Source organism: Oreochromis niloticus, linkage group LG6, assembly GCF_001858045.2.
Source record: "Oreochromis niloticus isolate F11D_XX linkage group LG6, O_niloticus_UMD_NMBU, whole genome shotgun sequence".
Classification (NCBI taxonomy): domain Eukaryota; kingdom Metazoa; phylum Chordata; class Actinopteri; order Cichliformes; family Cichlidae; genus Oreochromis; species Oreochromis niloticus.
Window position 1 is genome coordinate 37,538,985 of NC_031971.2, and position 14,136 is coordinate 37,553,120.

The 14,136-nt window shown below is 39.9% G+C and overlaps 1 protein-coding gene across 1 annotated transcript; it reads right to left on the bottom strand.

Annotated features, from left to right (window-relative positions):
- Positions 1–1,829: 1,829 nt before the first annotated feature.
- LOC109202378 (E3 ubiquitin/ISG15 ligase TRIM25) lies at positions 1,830–12,945 on the bottom strand. Its single transcript, XM_019359557.2, has 10 exons — positions 12,928–12,945; positions 11,904–12,522; positions 7,208–7,303; positions 6,861–7,094; positions 6,519–6,699; positions 5,425–5,487; positions 4,192–4,281; positions 3,544–3,687; positions 3,171–3,230; positions 1,830–3,080 (listed from the first exon to the last, which is right to left on the bottom strand). The coding sequence occupies exons 2-10, from the start codon at positions 12,498–12,500 to the stop codon at positions 2,539–2,541; spliced, it is 2,007 nt and encodes a 668-aa protein (XP_019215102.1). The 5' UTR covers positions 12,501–12,522; positions 12,928–12,945; the 3' UTR covers positions 1,830–2,538.
- Positions 12,946–14,136: the final 1,191 nt, after the last annotated feature.

The following is a 14,136-nucleotide window of genomic DNA, read 5'->3' on the forward strand; positions in this document are numbered from 1 at the left end:
TTCCGATTTTCGCTGTGAGAAATAAATGAGTTATTTCTCATCCCATTTTACACATTCAAAACATTTTTTAAAATGAAAAACATTGAAAAAGTCTGTTGGAAGAGAGTCGTGTGCCCGCCAATAGCTAAAATGCTGTCTTCAGTGTGTGACAGTAAATATGTGTTGTAGTAAAAATGTATTGTACCTGATCCTTATGCCACCTGTCCTTCTAAAAAGAAAGAGATCTTTTTTTCTTGTCTCTTTTTTACTTGTAATAATCACTGGTTAATTCAGAATACAGCTTTTTAAATTAGAATAAATGAACTGTAGCAATAATTTACCAAATATACTTATTTACACTCTGGTCCACAAGTATTTGGACAGTTACACAGGTTGTGTGACTTTACCGCTGTATACAACTATAGTGGATTTTAAGTGAAAAAAAAATCAAGCTGTGACTGAAGTTTTGAATTTCAGGTTAAATTCAGGGGGTTAATCAGAATATTACATTATCTGTTTAGAAATTGCAGTCATTTTTATACATAGTCCTCCATGTTCAGAGACTCAAAAGTCCCTGGATAATTAACTTGGTTAACAAAAGCTCTTTAGAGCATCCAGCCAAACCAAGAACACTCTTGATTGTATCACTGTCAAGGTCTGCCTTCATAAATGTAAATCCAGAGGGTTTAGAACAAGACAAAAACCACTGGTTACACTAAGAAACTGGAACAACAGGTTAGGAAAAGTATGAAGAAGGAGAGAAACAGCTCATGATCTGAAACAGATGACATCATCCGTCAAACAGGGTGGAGGCAGCGTTATGGCACAGGCGTGTACGACTGTCAGTGGAACTGGCTCGCTGTTAATAATATAACTGGTGATAGGAGCCACAGGATTAATTGTGAGGTATACGGGGTTATACTCTCTACTCAGATTCAGCCAAATGTTGCAAAACTGAGTGGACGCTTCACACTGCAAATAAATAATGACCCAAAACATATGGGAAAAGCAACAATTGGTTATGCCTATCTGACTGCTGGCAGGCACTGACTGCAAATGATTTTCTTCCAAACAAAAAAAGCAATCCTTATAGTCAAAATTATGTTAGTTTGTCCAGTTATCTCAGAGCCTCTAAAAATGGGTTTTAATGTATAAAAATAGGTCTAATTCCTAAACAGTTAATACCATTTTTAAAAAAAAAAAAAAACCTTTGCACTAAAGCTGAAACTCTGACAGAACAGAAACCAAGAAACATGGTGATCTGGAAACACCAGTGAACACTTGGGAACACTAAGACACAAGGAGCATGCACAGCCTGGGAGACAACGACGTGACACAGAACCAGAAAAAGACTGAGGAGTTAAATACTCAGGATAGCGAGAGGATGAGCAACAAGTGGAAATACAGCTAGATCTGACTAACAGAACAGGGGAAGCAAAACTGCAGGTTCGACTAACCGTCAAGATAAAACAGGAAGTAACTCCCACATTGAGACCCAGACAAGGACACGTAAGCTTGACATTAGGAAAGGGGATAAACAGACATGGAAGCACATGACAGACTGGGGAGACAAAGGATGAAACACAAAGAAAATGGAAACGGGTGAGGCAGACTGAAGACAGAGACATGACTGAGACACAGAGAGGAGGGGAGTGAGGGACAAAACACGGGGACGAGACAAAGCCATGAAAGAAACCTAATATCAAAACAAGACACCATGAAGTAAAAATACTCAGAGACCTGAAAGAACTAAGCTCAAGACCAAACTGTACAAAACTAAAACTCAAATCATCTTCCTAATGCAAAAGAAAGAATAATGAATTTACACAAAACACAAAACCCCCTGCTGCTTCAGTCTTTATTCACATTGTTTGTTTATTTATTATTTGACATGTTTCTATTATATAGTGAGGAACAATCATAAGCATTTTAAAGAGTTTTATTGGAAAAGAAGTCAAATTTATACAACAAGTCAGTATTTATAGTGTTACACATTCACTGACCATACGATAAAACATCCTCGGTGACTCCATAGATCTGGGAGCAATTTGGTGATGACCTGTTCATGATGGCTCACCATGTCACAAACCAAAAGTCATAAGTGGTTCAAAGTGATCAAATCACTATTTTGGATTCAAGACCAGATCTTAATCTGATGCAGAATCGATGACCACTGCTTAAAAAGCAGGAGATTTTGGCCAATATTAGCACAGTACTATATGTTCTGCATGTGATCTATAAGGTTTCATGGTTTTCCACTGATACAGTTAATGGAGCCAACAAATGTGGCAGCCAAGACCTGCACCTGGACAAACAGCGAATAAGAAGGCTGTTTGGTAACAATACAGATATAAATTATCCACAAAGCAGTTAATATAGTTTTTTTTAATAAATTGGATTATTAAAATAAATTATTATTATTATTATTATTATTATTATTATTTTACTTCAGGAGGAAAATCTAATGAATATGGCTACTATAGGTTTTGGTTGCTTAGTAAACACCACAGGACACCTTTAATTATAGCAACAATCGCACCAGCTGACTGTGTATGGTATTCATGGTTGCATCTTGCAAAAGGTAATGGAGGAGCCATTTGAGAAAATCCAGAAGGCTGGATAGATAGCCTCTAAAAAGGCAGGGTAAGGGAACTTGATAGTGTGGAAGGGATACACCCTCTCTGCCACGCGATAGAACGTAGCCGTGCCGGCCTCGCAATCCAACAGCACGCCTACGCGCTTTGGATTTGGATTAACAAGCACGGTCTCGCTGCTGTTATGCCAGACTGACAGGCCGACATCAAACCACTCGACGGACCAGGACTGGGCGTTGCGGCCCAGTCGACTGGTGGGGCCTTTGCGGTCGATGCTGTTGTAAGCCAAGCCTATGCCAACGAAGTTAATGTTGGTCAGTCGCACTTCCCAGTAATGGCGCCCTGTAGAGAAACCCTCGGAGGTGAGCACCTGGGAGCAGACAGCGAAGCGCTCGGGGCAGTCGGGGTAGTTTATGTGCACATCTGACACGGAGGCCTTAGTGAAGTTCTCGGTCAGCACGATGCGTTTATGGGCGGTCCTTGGATCGAAAGTGAGTTCTGTGCCATCTGAAAGGGATAAAAGGAAAGGTCATAAAAAAAAAAAAAACAGACACGGCTGCTGTTGCTGCATGAGGGGATGATGCCTGCTACACTTACATTTCAGAAGTTCACTTCTCTTTTCAGCTGTGCTTATGTCCGGGGGAATATCTGGAGCTTCTACAATTAAAGACAAAAAAGTACATCCTTTGTGTTGCCATATTGGAAAGTGGACATGGTTACTGTAAAACTGGAATTGTAGCTTGTGCCAAGTTGGGGTGTATTTACATGGTGATAGTGATGATTTGGTGATTTTGTTTGCTTTCCACACAGCTGTCAGAGTTGTAATAAGTGAAATAAAGACATAGACCAACTTTGTCATCGAGCTCAGAGATAACAGAAGACGAATGCCAACTGTTCTAAAGTCTATGTTGTGGTGCTGGGACTACATTAGCAACTCAGCATACAATGCTCAAATCTGATGTCTGTCTACCTGGTTTCTGTTTAGGTTCAGCTGCAGGAGAACAGTCTCTGGGTTTCTCTTTCACTCCATACTCCAGCAGGTTTTCCATTGAACGGGCGTTTTTCTTAATTCTCATAATGTCCCCAGTGGACTCATTAGGCTTTGTTTTGGTTTCTAGAAAGTAGAGAAAGACAGCCGAGTATTTATAACACTGAATATGCATAAATTAGATCTAAACACTGGCAGGGAAGACCCGACATCCTCCATATTTAGTCTTCAGGAGTGTGTGTGGAAAAACAGAGTTCATTACCAGTAAGAATTGACACAGACGTTTTAAGGAAAAGATATGGCACTGAAACAATCCTTCACATCATCATAACAGATGTTTGCACACAGCTGCACAAGCAGAAGAAAAAAGCTTTTTAAACCTTTCTTTGGGTTTATGCAGTCTTTATGTCCTGATGACATTAAAATTACAATTATGGATCTCTCCCACTTTATTTTGTGCAGGGCTTTAAAATAGACTTGCTTCTAAAACCGACCACCACCAAAACGTTTGACTTGGATTCTGTATATGGCGTCATCTTCTATTAGAAGTCCTGCAAACAAACTGTCGAGGGACTTTGTACTCTCTATTGGTTCATTAAAAAAAATAAAAATAAATCACATGTTACTTACTTCGAGTTCTTTTCTTTTTGGCTTTTTGGGCTTGAGGACCTGGACTGTCGGACTCGGGGAGTCTGGACTGACCAGGACAGCACTCCACTTCTGAAAAAACATTTTAAAAATTAGAGGCATTTTATTCTTTAACCCTGGCCCACGGTGGGAGACGGGGAGGTACTCCTATGTGTGACCAGGTGGAATTTGTTATTTGTAATACTAAATATTGGTAAAATAAATTAAATAATCCTTTGGAAATCAATTTTCACTTATCAATAAAAATTTTTAGTTTACTGAATGGTCTCCCCATCTGCAACAGTCATAGGCAGTGTGCAAGATATATGCAGAGCAACACAAACATCTCCAAAAAGTATTTATGTGGTTATAATGATAATGTACTATTATTACAAAATAAATAGTGTGTAGAAAAAAATATTTCCCAACGGGCCTCCTGCATTTGTTTAAACACCTGCATCAGACAACAATTTGGGATTAGTATCATGCTAATGCATGCAGACTTCACTAGAAGAGCTGTTCTACCTCCTGACCTACAGCCAGTAAACTGGTTTCCAGCCACCGCCTGGGTAATAAATTTAATTTGGTTCATTTATACAAACATAGGCAGGACTCAAAGTGGCCTGCAGACCTGTACAGCTACTGTGTTTCAATCTGGGCCTAAACATGCTAAAAAGATAAAGATTTTTCCTCCAATTCGCAACTACCTCTGAATGGCCCGACCTTGATCTTGACCAGATTTTCACCAAAATTAAATCAGCTTGAGATGTTATTGAGATTGACCATCAAATAAAATTTGAAAATGATATCTTGAAAACTGTGGATGCTAGACTGCTAACAAACAGACAAACAAATGGAACCAATCATCCCTCCCTTGTGGGGAGAATAATTTCTGATATTTTAAATGGAACAAAAACACATCGTATTTTCATTGCAATAATAAAGTACCAAATAGTGCACTTTAGAGTCGTAACATGTGATTTTTATTTATTAAAATATTATTTTTATGCAATTATTTTTTAAAAGATACATAGTTATGCATATCAGTAATGTTTATAGGATGGGCTGTGGCACCTTCAGTATATTGCACAAATATGTTTTGCACATCTGCAATAAATAAATAAGTACACACACAAATATTATTTAAAAATAAGCAAATATTTATGCAGATATTTTCAGATATTTGTTGCATGTGTTACTGGATTTAAATGATTTTCTTTCCTGAGAACAACATACCCAACTCTGGCTGAGCTCCGGTACTTTCGGTTCTTGCTGGTCCTGAGACAGCTGCAGTTTGACCTGTGGAGGGTAAACGGTTGCATTTAAACAGTACTTTACTTCTTGTTTGAGGGACCAGTGTACCCTGCCCAGTGTATGGTTACTGGGGCCCCACCCAGGAGGCAGCCCTGAGAGGCAGCTTGACAGAGAGCGGCTGCTGGCTGGGCCTTAGCCCATTGGGCCTGGCCAGGTGCAGCCCAAAAAGCTACATGGGATCGCCCTCCTGAACCTGAGTAGTGTTCTGTTATTGGACTTCTGTCCAAACCACAGTTTGTCCATAACGAACACCATGTTTGAACCATGTTTGTCCTGAATGGACCATGTTTTGCACCTCCATAGTATTTGGCAAGGATGCCTCTTGGGTGAGGTGTTTTGGGCACGTCCCACCAGAGGTAGGCCCAGGGTAGACCCAGGACATGCTGAGGACAATACATCTCTTGGCTGTCCTGGGAATGTCTGTGTCGCCTTGATTAGCTGGAGGAGGTGACTTAGGAGAGGGAGGACTAGACTTAGGCTGCTGCCCCTGCAGCCTGAACCTGGACAAGCGGAGGAAAATGGATGGATGGCATTAACAACATGAAAGAAAAATTGAATTCAAATAAAAAGAAACTAAAATACAATCAAACAAAAACGCAGCCTCACAGCTAACTATCACTTCTTCTTTCCTCTTAGGCTTACACTTCTGTCTACACAGCCTTCCTGGTTAAGGAAGAGATGACTGGAACACAAACAACCAATCAAAACTAACAGACTAACTTCTACACCCAAATAACGAACAGAAACTTAGTGCGTACTGAAAAGGGGAAAGGAGTGAGCCCTTCCACATCCCTCGGGGACACAAAGAAACAAGAGGTTTAAAAGTTCGACCTGATGGACAGCCCCACATTTAAAGCATGGCATGGCCAAGAAAAAAAAATCATTTTATAACCCTTTACCACAAAGCCCCCTTTGATTCCCAACATTTTAAACATGACACAAACTCACCAAATTGCGCCAGTGTAAGTGTTAATTTCTGCAACAAAATTTGAACAAAATCTTCTGCTAACATGTACCTGCACACATGACCGGTTTAAATAATTGTAATCTGGCCTCAGTGGGCTGTTTAAGCATCTCCATCAGAGTCTCCCTCAGGGCTGCAGCAAAGCTCTGCATCGCTATCATCTTCCTTGAGTCCAGATTGATTGGAGGCATTTGAGGCTCAATCTTTACAACTTTGGGCAATTCAGCTGAAGCCTGTGAGGAATAAGAGACAGGGAACGCTGTTTATTGTGACATGTTTTTTAATCCCTAATTATTTATGTAGTACCATACATGCTCTGTCTTATTCTTCAGTTTAAGTTTTCCACCCTTTTCTTCTTTCCTGCTTCACATTTCTGTGATAATGTTTGCCTCACCTGCAGAAAAGCCATGGATTGTGATTGACTCAGCAGCTTGTTGATATGTTCTCTGGCTTTCCCCATCTTATTATAGTTTTCATCCAGCTTCTTCATGAGATCCCGAAGTTTCATCTGACCGAGCTCCAGCTCACGGTCCACCTCAGTTTGGGCCTCGCGTTCATCTTGAGCCAAGATGTCCCTCATCTGCTGATAGACAGCTGCGAGTGCAGTCTTTCTTTTGTTTGCTCCATCCTGGAGCAGAATAAATACGGACACAATAAAATATGAAAATAATGAGGTTTTATCAGCACATTTACACATTTGTCTGTGATTAAATTGTATGACAAGTAATCTATGGAAATTACCTTCAGCTTGCTCTGCATGGTATTTATTTGAAACACAACAGTTTCAGTCTTCTCCATTTTCTCATTCAGCAAACCCAACTTGTCTCTGAGGTCAGACTATAAGAACAGACACAGAACAACTTCAGCGGACAACTTTCATACAGACACTGCTCAGTGGGCCTGCAGAAGATTGCAAGCAATGCTTACATACTCGTCAAACTTAATTTACAATGAGTTCAGTGTTATCTGTAGATAGTGCTGCCTTGAATAAAGATGTGTGTTTAGATGCTGAGGGGAAGAAAGATCCATTACCCTAAACTAGGAGCATCAATAATACAACCTGAGGACTGAACTAGCCCTTCAAAGAATCTGTTAAGAAGCTCTCCTGACAGCCCACACCTTACCTGCATGGGAGGAGCATGATCCCCACAGGGTCCAATAGAAACGATCCAGCAGTCAATCAGTGTTCACCTATAGTACGAGGGTGTTGAGTGCCAAAATAATCTAATTAAATAAATCATTAAGTAATTAATTGTTTCATTAACTAATTAATATTGGAAATAAATAATTTATTAAATGAAATGAATTGAACATTGAATTAATTACCTATATATTTAATTAATTATTTCCTATTTTAAATCGTTAATGACACATTTAATGAATTATTTATTTAATTCATTTTGGTACTTGAGACCCTCCATAACGCTGGTTTGCGTGATAGCATTGCTTCACAGGCTATATTTCTATGAATAAGCTGATTGTTGTTATTGTGTAAAGTTAGTGTTTACAAGAAAGTCTCATCTGTTGTAATTTAGTGTGGTAACATGTGCACCTGTACATGCTGACAAGCTCTATGTTTCTGAGCGGCACTTGAGTGAATTCCTGGGTCCACTAGGGCCCTGCTGATCCACAAACAAGAGATTTAATACAATTTAGCTCTGATTCTGTGTCTGTGCTGCTCTTATCGGCTTCTATCCCTTGGTTAACATTATATTTTATTGTGGTTTCACTGTAATACTTAATGTGAAAGATGCTGAATTATTCAAAGAGATGTTTATATTATTTCCTACTTGCATCAGTTTCAGAACCACATTTCTACTCGCCAGCCAGGTTGTGTGCTTTATGCGTGGCAGCAATAAATAAAGTTCTGCGATACTGTGACATCATCTCATGTCTCTGATCGGATATTATTACACGGGGACGGGACTGAACCACATTCCAGAGATAGTGGGTTGTCATGTCTGCTGTAACAGGATCCATTCTGACTGGTGGATGGATAGGCAAGAGGCATGAGCTGGAGGTTGCAGGCTTGGAGATATAAAGATTTTTTTCAGGAGTGACTAGAATGGACGGGATTAGTATTGAGTACATCGGAGAGACAGCTCAGGTCAAGTAGTTTTGAGTCAAAGTCAGAAAGATAAGGCTGAAGGATAAGAAAGATAAGGCTGAAATGGTTTGGACATGTGCAGAGGAGGGATAGTGGACATATTGGACAAAGGATGGTAAATATGGAGATGCTGGCCAGGAAAAAAAGAGAAAAACCAAAAAGAAGATTCATTGATATAGTGAAGGAGGACATGCAGAGGGTTGGTGTGACAGAAGAGGACGCTAGAGATAGGGTGAGATGGAGGAAGATGATCTGCTGGGCATCCCCTAAAGAGAGCAGTCAAAAGAAGAAGTGGACTGTTCATCATTTTTGGTGCTTCCTTACACAAGTTTGAGCTTATTGCTCTATAGGTAATCATGTTTTTCTGGTTGGGCTCACTTGAGACCAAATGAGGCTGTCTAACCTAAAATGAGGCTGGCAAATAACTCATGCCTGTTTTTTGCCTGTTGCCAAATAAAAATTATGATTGATGAGTTAACGATTTAATCTGTTGGTCGAGTTCAGATTTATTTAGACCCCTGAAGGCCTAGTAGTAGTAGTAGTAGCAGTAGTTAAACTCGAAAGGTTTAAACTCTGACACACTTTTTGGCCCTGAGAAATTGTTATGGTCTTATTAGTGGAGACTACCAGCTGGTTACATAAGTGAACTACTTTTGTAGAAGACAAGAAAATGTACATGGATGTACAAATGGTGTACCTCAAGGCTCTATTTTGGGTCCTGCCTTTTTTGCACTGTACATGTTGCCACTGGGGTCTATTTTCTCACAGTACAACCTTTGATTTCACTGTTTTGCAGATGACTTGCAGATCTATCTGCCTTTAAAAGCAGATACAGACTCACTTTAGCTATTATTACGCTGCCTTGACGACGTTAAACAACTTCTGTTATGTTTAATTTAAACGTAACAGAAGTTGTCATTTTTGGTAACTTCATAAAAAAAAACAAACCACACTGACAGTGCTCTGGGCCCCTTATCTTCCTATTGTAAGTCAAATGTAAAAAACCTCGATGTGTATCTTGATGGTTCCTTTAAACTGTGTAGGCAGGTGAGCGCAGTAGTCCAATCCAGCTTTTTTCATTTGAGACAGCTAGCCAAAGTAAAGCCATACCTTCCAGCTAATGTCTTTGAATGTGTTATTCATCTCTTCATTACTTGCAGATTGGACTACTGCAATTCTCTGTACTTTGGTTTGGACAAGGCGTCTCTTTATTGTTTCCAGTTTGTCCAAAACACTGCTACTCGTCTGCTAACTGGCCCTAAACGTAAGGAGCATATTACCCCAGTTTGGGCCTCTCTACACTGGCTTCCTGTTCCTTATAGGATCCAATTTAAAATATTACTTTGTGTTCTTAAATCCCTTAACAGTCGAGCCCCTTCTTACCTGTCTGAGCTCCTATTTATTTATGCTCCAGAAAGAACCATGAGGTCCAGGTCAAAACTAACCTTAACTACTCCCCGGTGTAAACTTAAATCTAGCGACAGAGCCTTCTCTGTGGCAGGCCCTAGACGCTGAAATATCCTTCCCTTTAATATTAGACCTGCACAAATGCTCGAACTTCTTAAATCGTTACTAAAGACACATTTTTATGGTACCTAAACATTCTGGTTTTAACAGCCTTAGTTGTTGTTATTTTAGTTGTTTTTATTGACTTATTTTATTTCTTTATTTATTTTTTTATATTTTACTGCATCATTGTTGTGCATTTTATTTATTTTAGTGGCATTTTACATTGTTAAGCACTTTGTGCAGCACGGACTGTTAGTAATGTGCTATATAAATAAACTTGACCTTGATAAACAGAGCTGCAAGGATGAATTTAGAAATGGATGAATTTACTATAATAAGCTTGTCCTAGTCGGAAAACAGTTGTGCAGCTAACCACTACAGGCTTGAACCTGTTTAATGTATAAAAACTGCTATTGTGTGAGAAGCGGTGCGTGACAGTGACATTTTCATTTTCTGTTATTTTCTGACATTTTCTTCTATTATGTCAAATTACAGACAGGTGAAGCACGTGACTGAACATCCCGTTAAGCTGACAACCAACAAGAGCAGATGGAAAGAAGAATAGCGCTCTACTCCACTGAACACTACATCAGGGAGGGGTGCTACTGTGATAGAGCCCTGCTTGCACTTTGAACTCGTTGTCAGCTCTTAGCAGTAAGGCATGATAAACTGACTTACCTGTGGGGATTATGCAACAACTAAATCATTCATTCTCTGATATGTCTTATCTGTCTGTCCCCAATCGTGACAAATGTAAACCCTACAAGGTATGAAAGACCAGTTATTGAGGATCTTATCTGAGCAACTTAACTGCACCTGTGATGTCAACGTCTTTCTCATTATGTCCAATGTTATTTGTATTTCTCATTTCAACCTCTGTGTTGTGTAGTATTGTGTCTTAGAATAATGCTGCTAAGGTTGATTGCTCATTCTCTAGCCCCAGCTTCATATGCAAGATTGTCATATTTTGACCATAAATAATAATAATAATAATGATAATAATGTTTCCCATCAGAGGTGTGTAAACCAGTATCATTGTAAAGTGTAACAAACACCATGTCCATTTCACTCTTTCGAGAGCTAACGTGCAAATTATAAACGGTCGACCGGCATGTCTATTGCATGCTTTGACCTTATATCAGACGGCTGTGTCAGTCTGCTACAACTTCCGATAGGTTTTAACAGGAGCTGTAGGAAGGATAATAAAATATCATATAAGGTAATTTATGGCATTGGAATGTTGATTAAAGCCATTGAGCCATTGCAAAAGACAGGCCCCTCTTTTAATATGACGTACAAGTTATATGACAAGTTCTTTTTACATCCTGGCACAGGATCTCTGAGCTCACCCTGGTCAACAGCCCAAGCATGGTGTTAAACATAGACTGTAACTTGTTAATAAGGCATGCTGGGAGACAGAGAGCTATCTTAAGAGGTATCCAGCTTCTATAAGCTCCCAAGCAGGTGGATTTCTAATATTAGGTCGGAGACGGCTGGAAAGGACAACAAATACTGACACAAGAAAAAAGCTTTCACTGTGTTGCCAAAAGTAATACTAGAAGAAACTATACAGTCTTGACAATATGTGACAGTAAACAGAAAATAATACTTAACAGTACAAAGTCATGAAACAGGTGTTAATCTATCTCCAGTCTAACCTAAATTTACTGGCTGCTAGCATTTGGACACATTTTAGAATTAACCACTTTTCCAAACAAAAGGGTAGTTTCGATTTTCATTCATTGTGACCACAAACTATACATAAAACTCTAGTATTATCCTGAATATAAGGAACTGTCAGGTGAATACTAACAAACGCACCTCTTTCAGGTTCCTCTGCTCCTCCGGACTTATGAAGGAGCATCCTTTGTGGACCTGTTGAAGGCAAAAGCTGCAGATCAGACGGTCATGCTGGCTGCAGAAAAACTCCTTCAGCTTGTGGTGGTCGGAACAGATGCGCTCCAACAGGTCTCCGACAGGCTCGCTCAGCTGGTGGGGACGGAAAATGGGATTTTCCCGGTGAGGGCGCAGGTGCTCCTCACAGTAAGACGCCATGCAGGTGAAGCAGGTCTTCGACGCCTCTGCTTCCATGCAGGTATCACAGCGGATGATCTCCTTTTTCTTCACTTGGCTCTCCTCTGCAGCCAGGTTGGGTTCGCTCTTGCTCGATCTCACTTTAAAGGTCTCCACGACGGCGGTGAGGACCGTGTTTTTCTTCAGCTCGGGTCTGGTGGCGAACAGGGTCCGACACTGAGGGCAGCTGTACGACTCCTTCCATGTGGCGAGCAGGCAGTCCTGGCAGAAGTTGTGTCCGCAGGGGATGGTGACCGGACAGTCAAAGGTGCTCAGACAGATGCTGCAGGTCAGCTCATCCTCCAGACTCATGATAGAAAACTGAGACTCGTCCACTTCGGCCATGACGGGACTGATGCGAATGAAGCTGCGAGGCACAAACGAAACCTCTGTGGTTAATAATTGGCCAAACCCCGTGTGATGCAAGTTAGTTAACTCAAAGTTGTTGGCTTATACATTTGTAGGCTTATATCCCTCTGTCTCTCTCTCTCTCTCTCTCTCTCTCTCTGTCTCGCTCTCGAAAAGTTGCTTATGTAACAGGACTTATGAGGAAGTCACCAACTTGTGCCTGGATTTTTATTTTTTTCATGAACGCAGATTCACCCTGAATAATGAATAAATGAATAGAGGGATATTTGAACTTATTTGATTTTGTTTTAGGGCACTGTGAAAGAAATTAAACATTAGGAAAGAGAATCAAAGATCTTTATGTTTAATAATTTTTAACATTTCATTGAAAATTGCATGATTTAATTTAATGTATAAACACTACCTTTTTTAATACAAGAAAGAGGTTATGAATACATGCAGGGGTGGGGAACTCCAACTGCAGGTTTTAGATCTCACCCTGGGTCAACACACCTGAATGAAATGATTAGTTCGTTACCAGGCCTCTGGAGAACTTTAAGACAGTTTGAGGAAGTAATTTAGCCATTTAAATCAGCTGTGTTGGATCAAGGACACATGTAAATCCTGCAGGACACCGACCCTGCATCAGAGGCTCACACGCTAAAAGACAGCCAGCGGAGTTTTAACTGATGAATCTCCAGCTCTTTTATATCTTTATTTATGCAGTTTTTACCCCTACATATTTAAAAACTTCTAGAATACTGCTGTGATAATAACCCCATAAGCAGAAAGAACTTTGTTTAAATGACTATAGAGATCATTAGTTATAGTCATTCAAACTTTAAAAATAAAAACAATCTTGGAAAAAAACTGGAAAAAAAAGTTTTAAAGCTGGTAGTGAGCCCTGCGGTGATGGGTATGGGCTGGAAACGGTGGCACTGACAAAAAAAGACGAGCTGAAGGTGGCAGAGGTGAAGATGCTAAGATTTTAATTGGGCGTGAGCACAAAAGGAGGATTAGTAATGAATACATCAGAGAGACAGCGGAGGCTGAGCATTTTGCAGTCAAAGCTAGAGCGATAAGGCTGAGATGGTCTGGATGTGTGTCAGAGGAGTAGTGGATATGTTGGACAAAGGATGCTGGATATGGAGCTACCAGGCAAGCAAAGAATATGTAATAATGAATAACTATTTAACAGCAGCTTAAATACATTTGAGGAGGATTCAAGGTGACAATAGACAAATAATAGTATTTAATAATATTTATAAAGGTTAGTTATGAAAATAATGACAGGAAAGGGAAAGATTGTGTTATGCAAAAACAAATATCCAAATTAAAGATAATTCTGTCTAAATGATTTTAAATTTTAAAAATTTGCATTTTTATACATTGTGCAAAAAAGCAGCTGTTGTCAGAACTTGGCCTTAATCAGCGTCATATACTCCACAGCCTGGCATCCATTACAGGGCTAAGGCAGCATTAATCAGCTGCTCTTCCTGGCAGCCTCAGGTCTTACATCCGAACTAGACATGAGATGTGGGCGGGTGATGTCGATATGTGGCAGCAAAAGAGCAAAATTCTTTGACCTGCATCTTATTTCACTGGAAGTGTCTTTAAAAGAAACAAAGAGCCA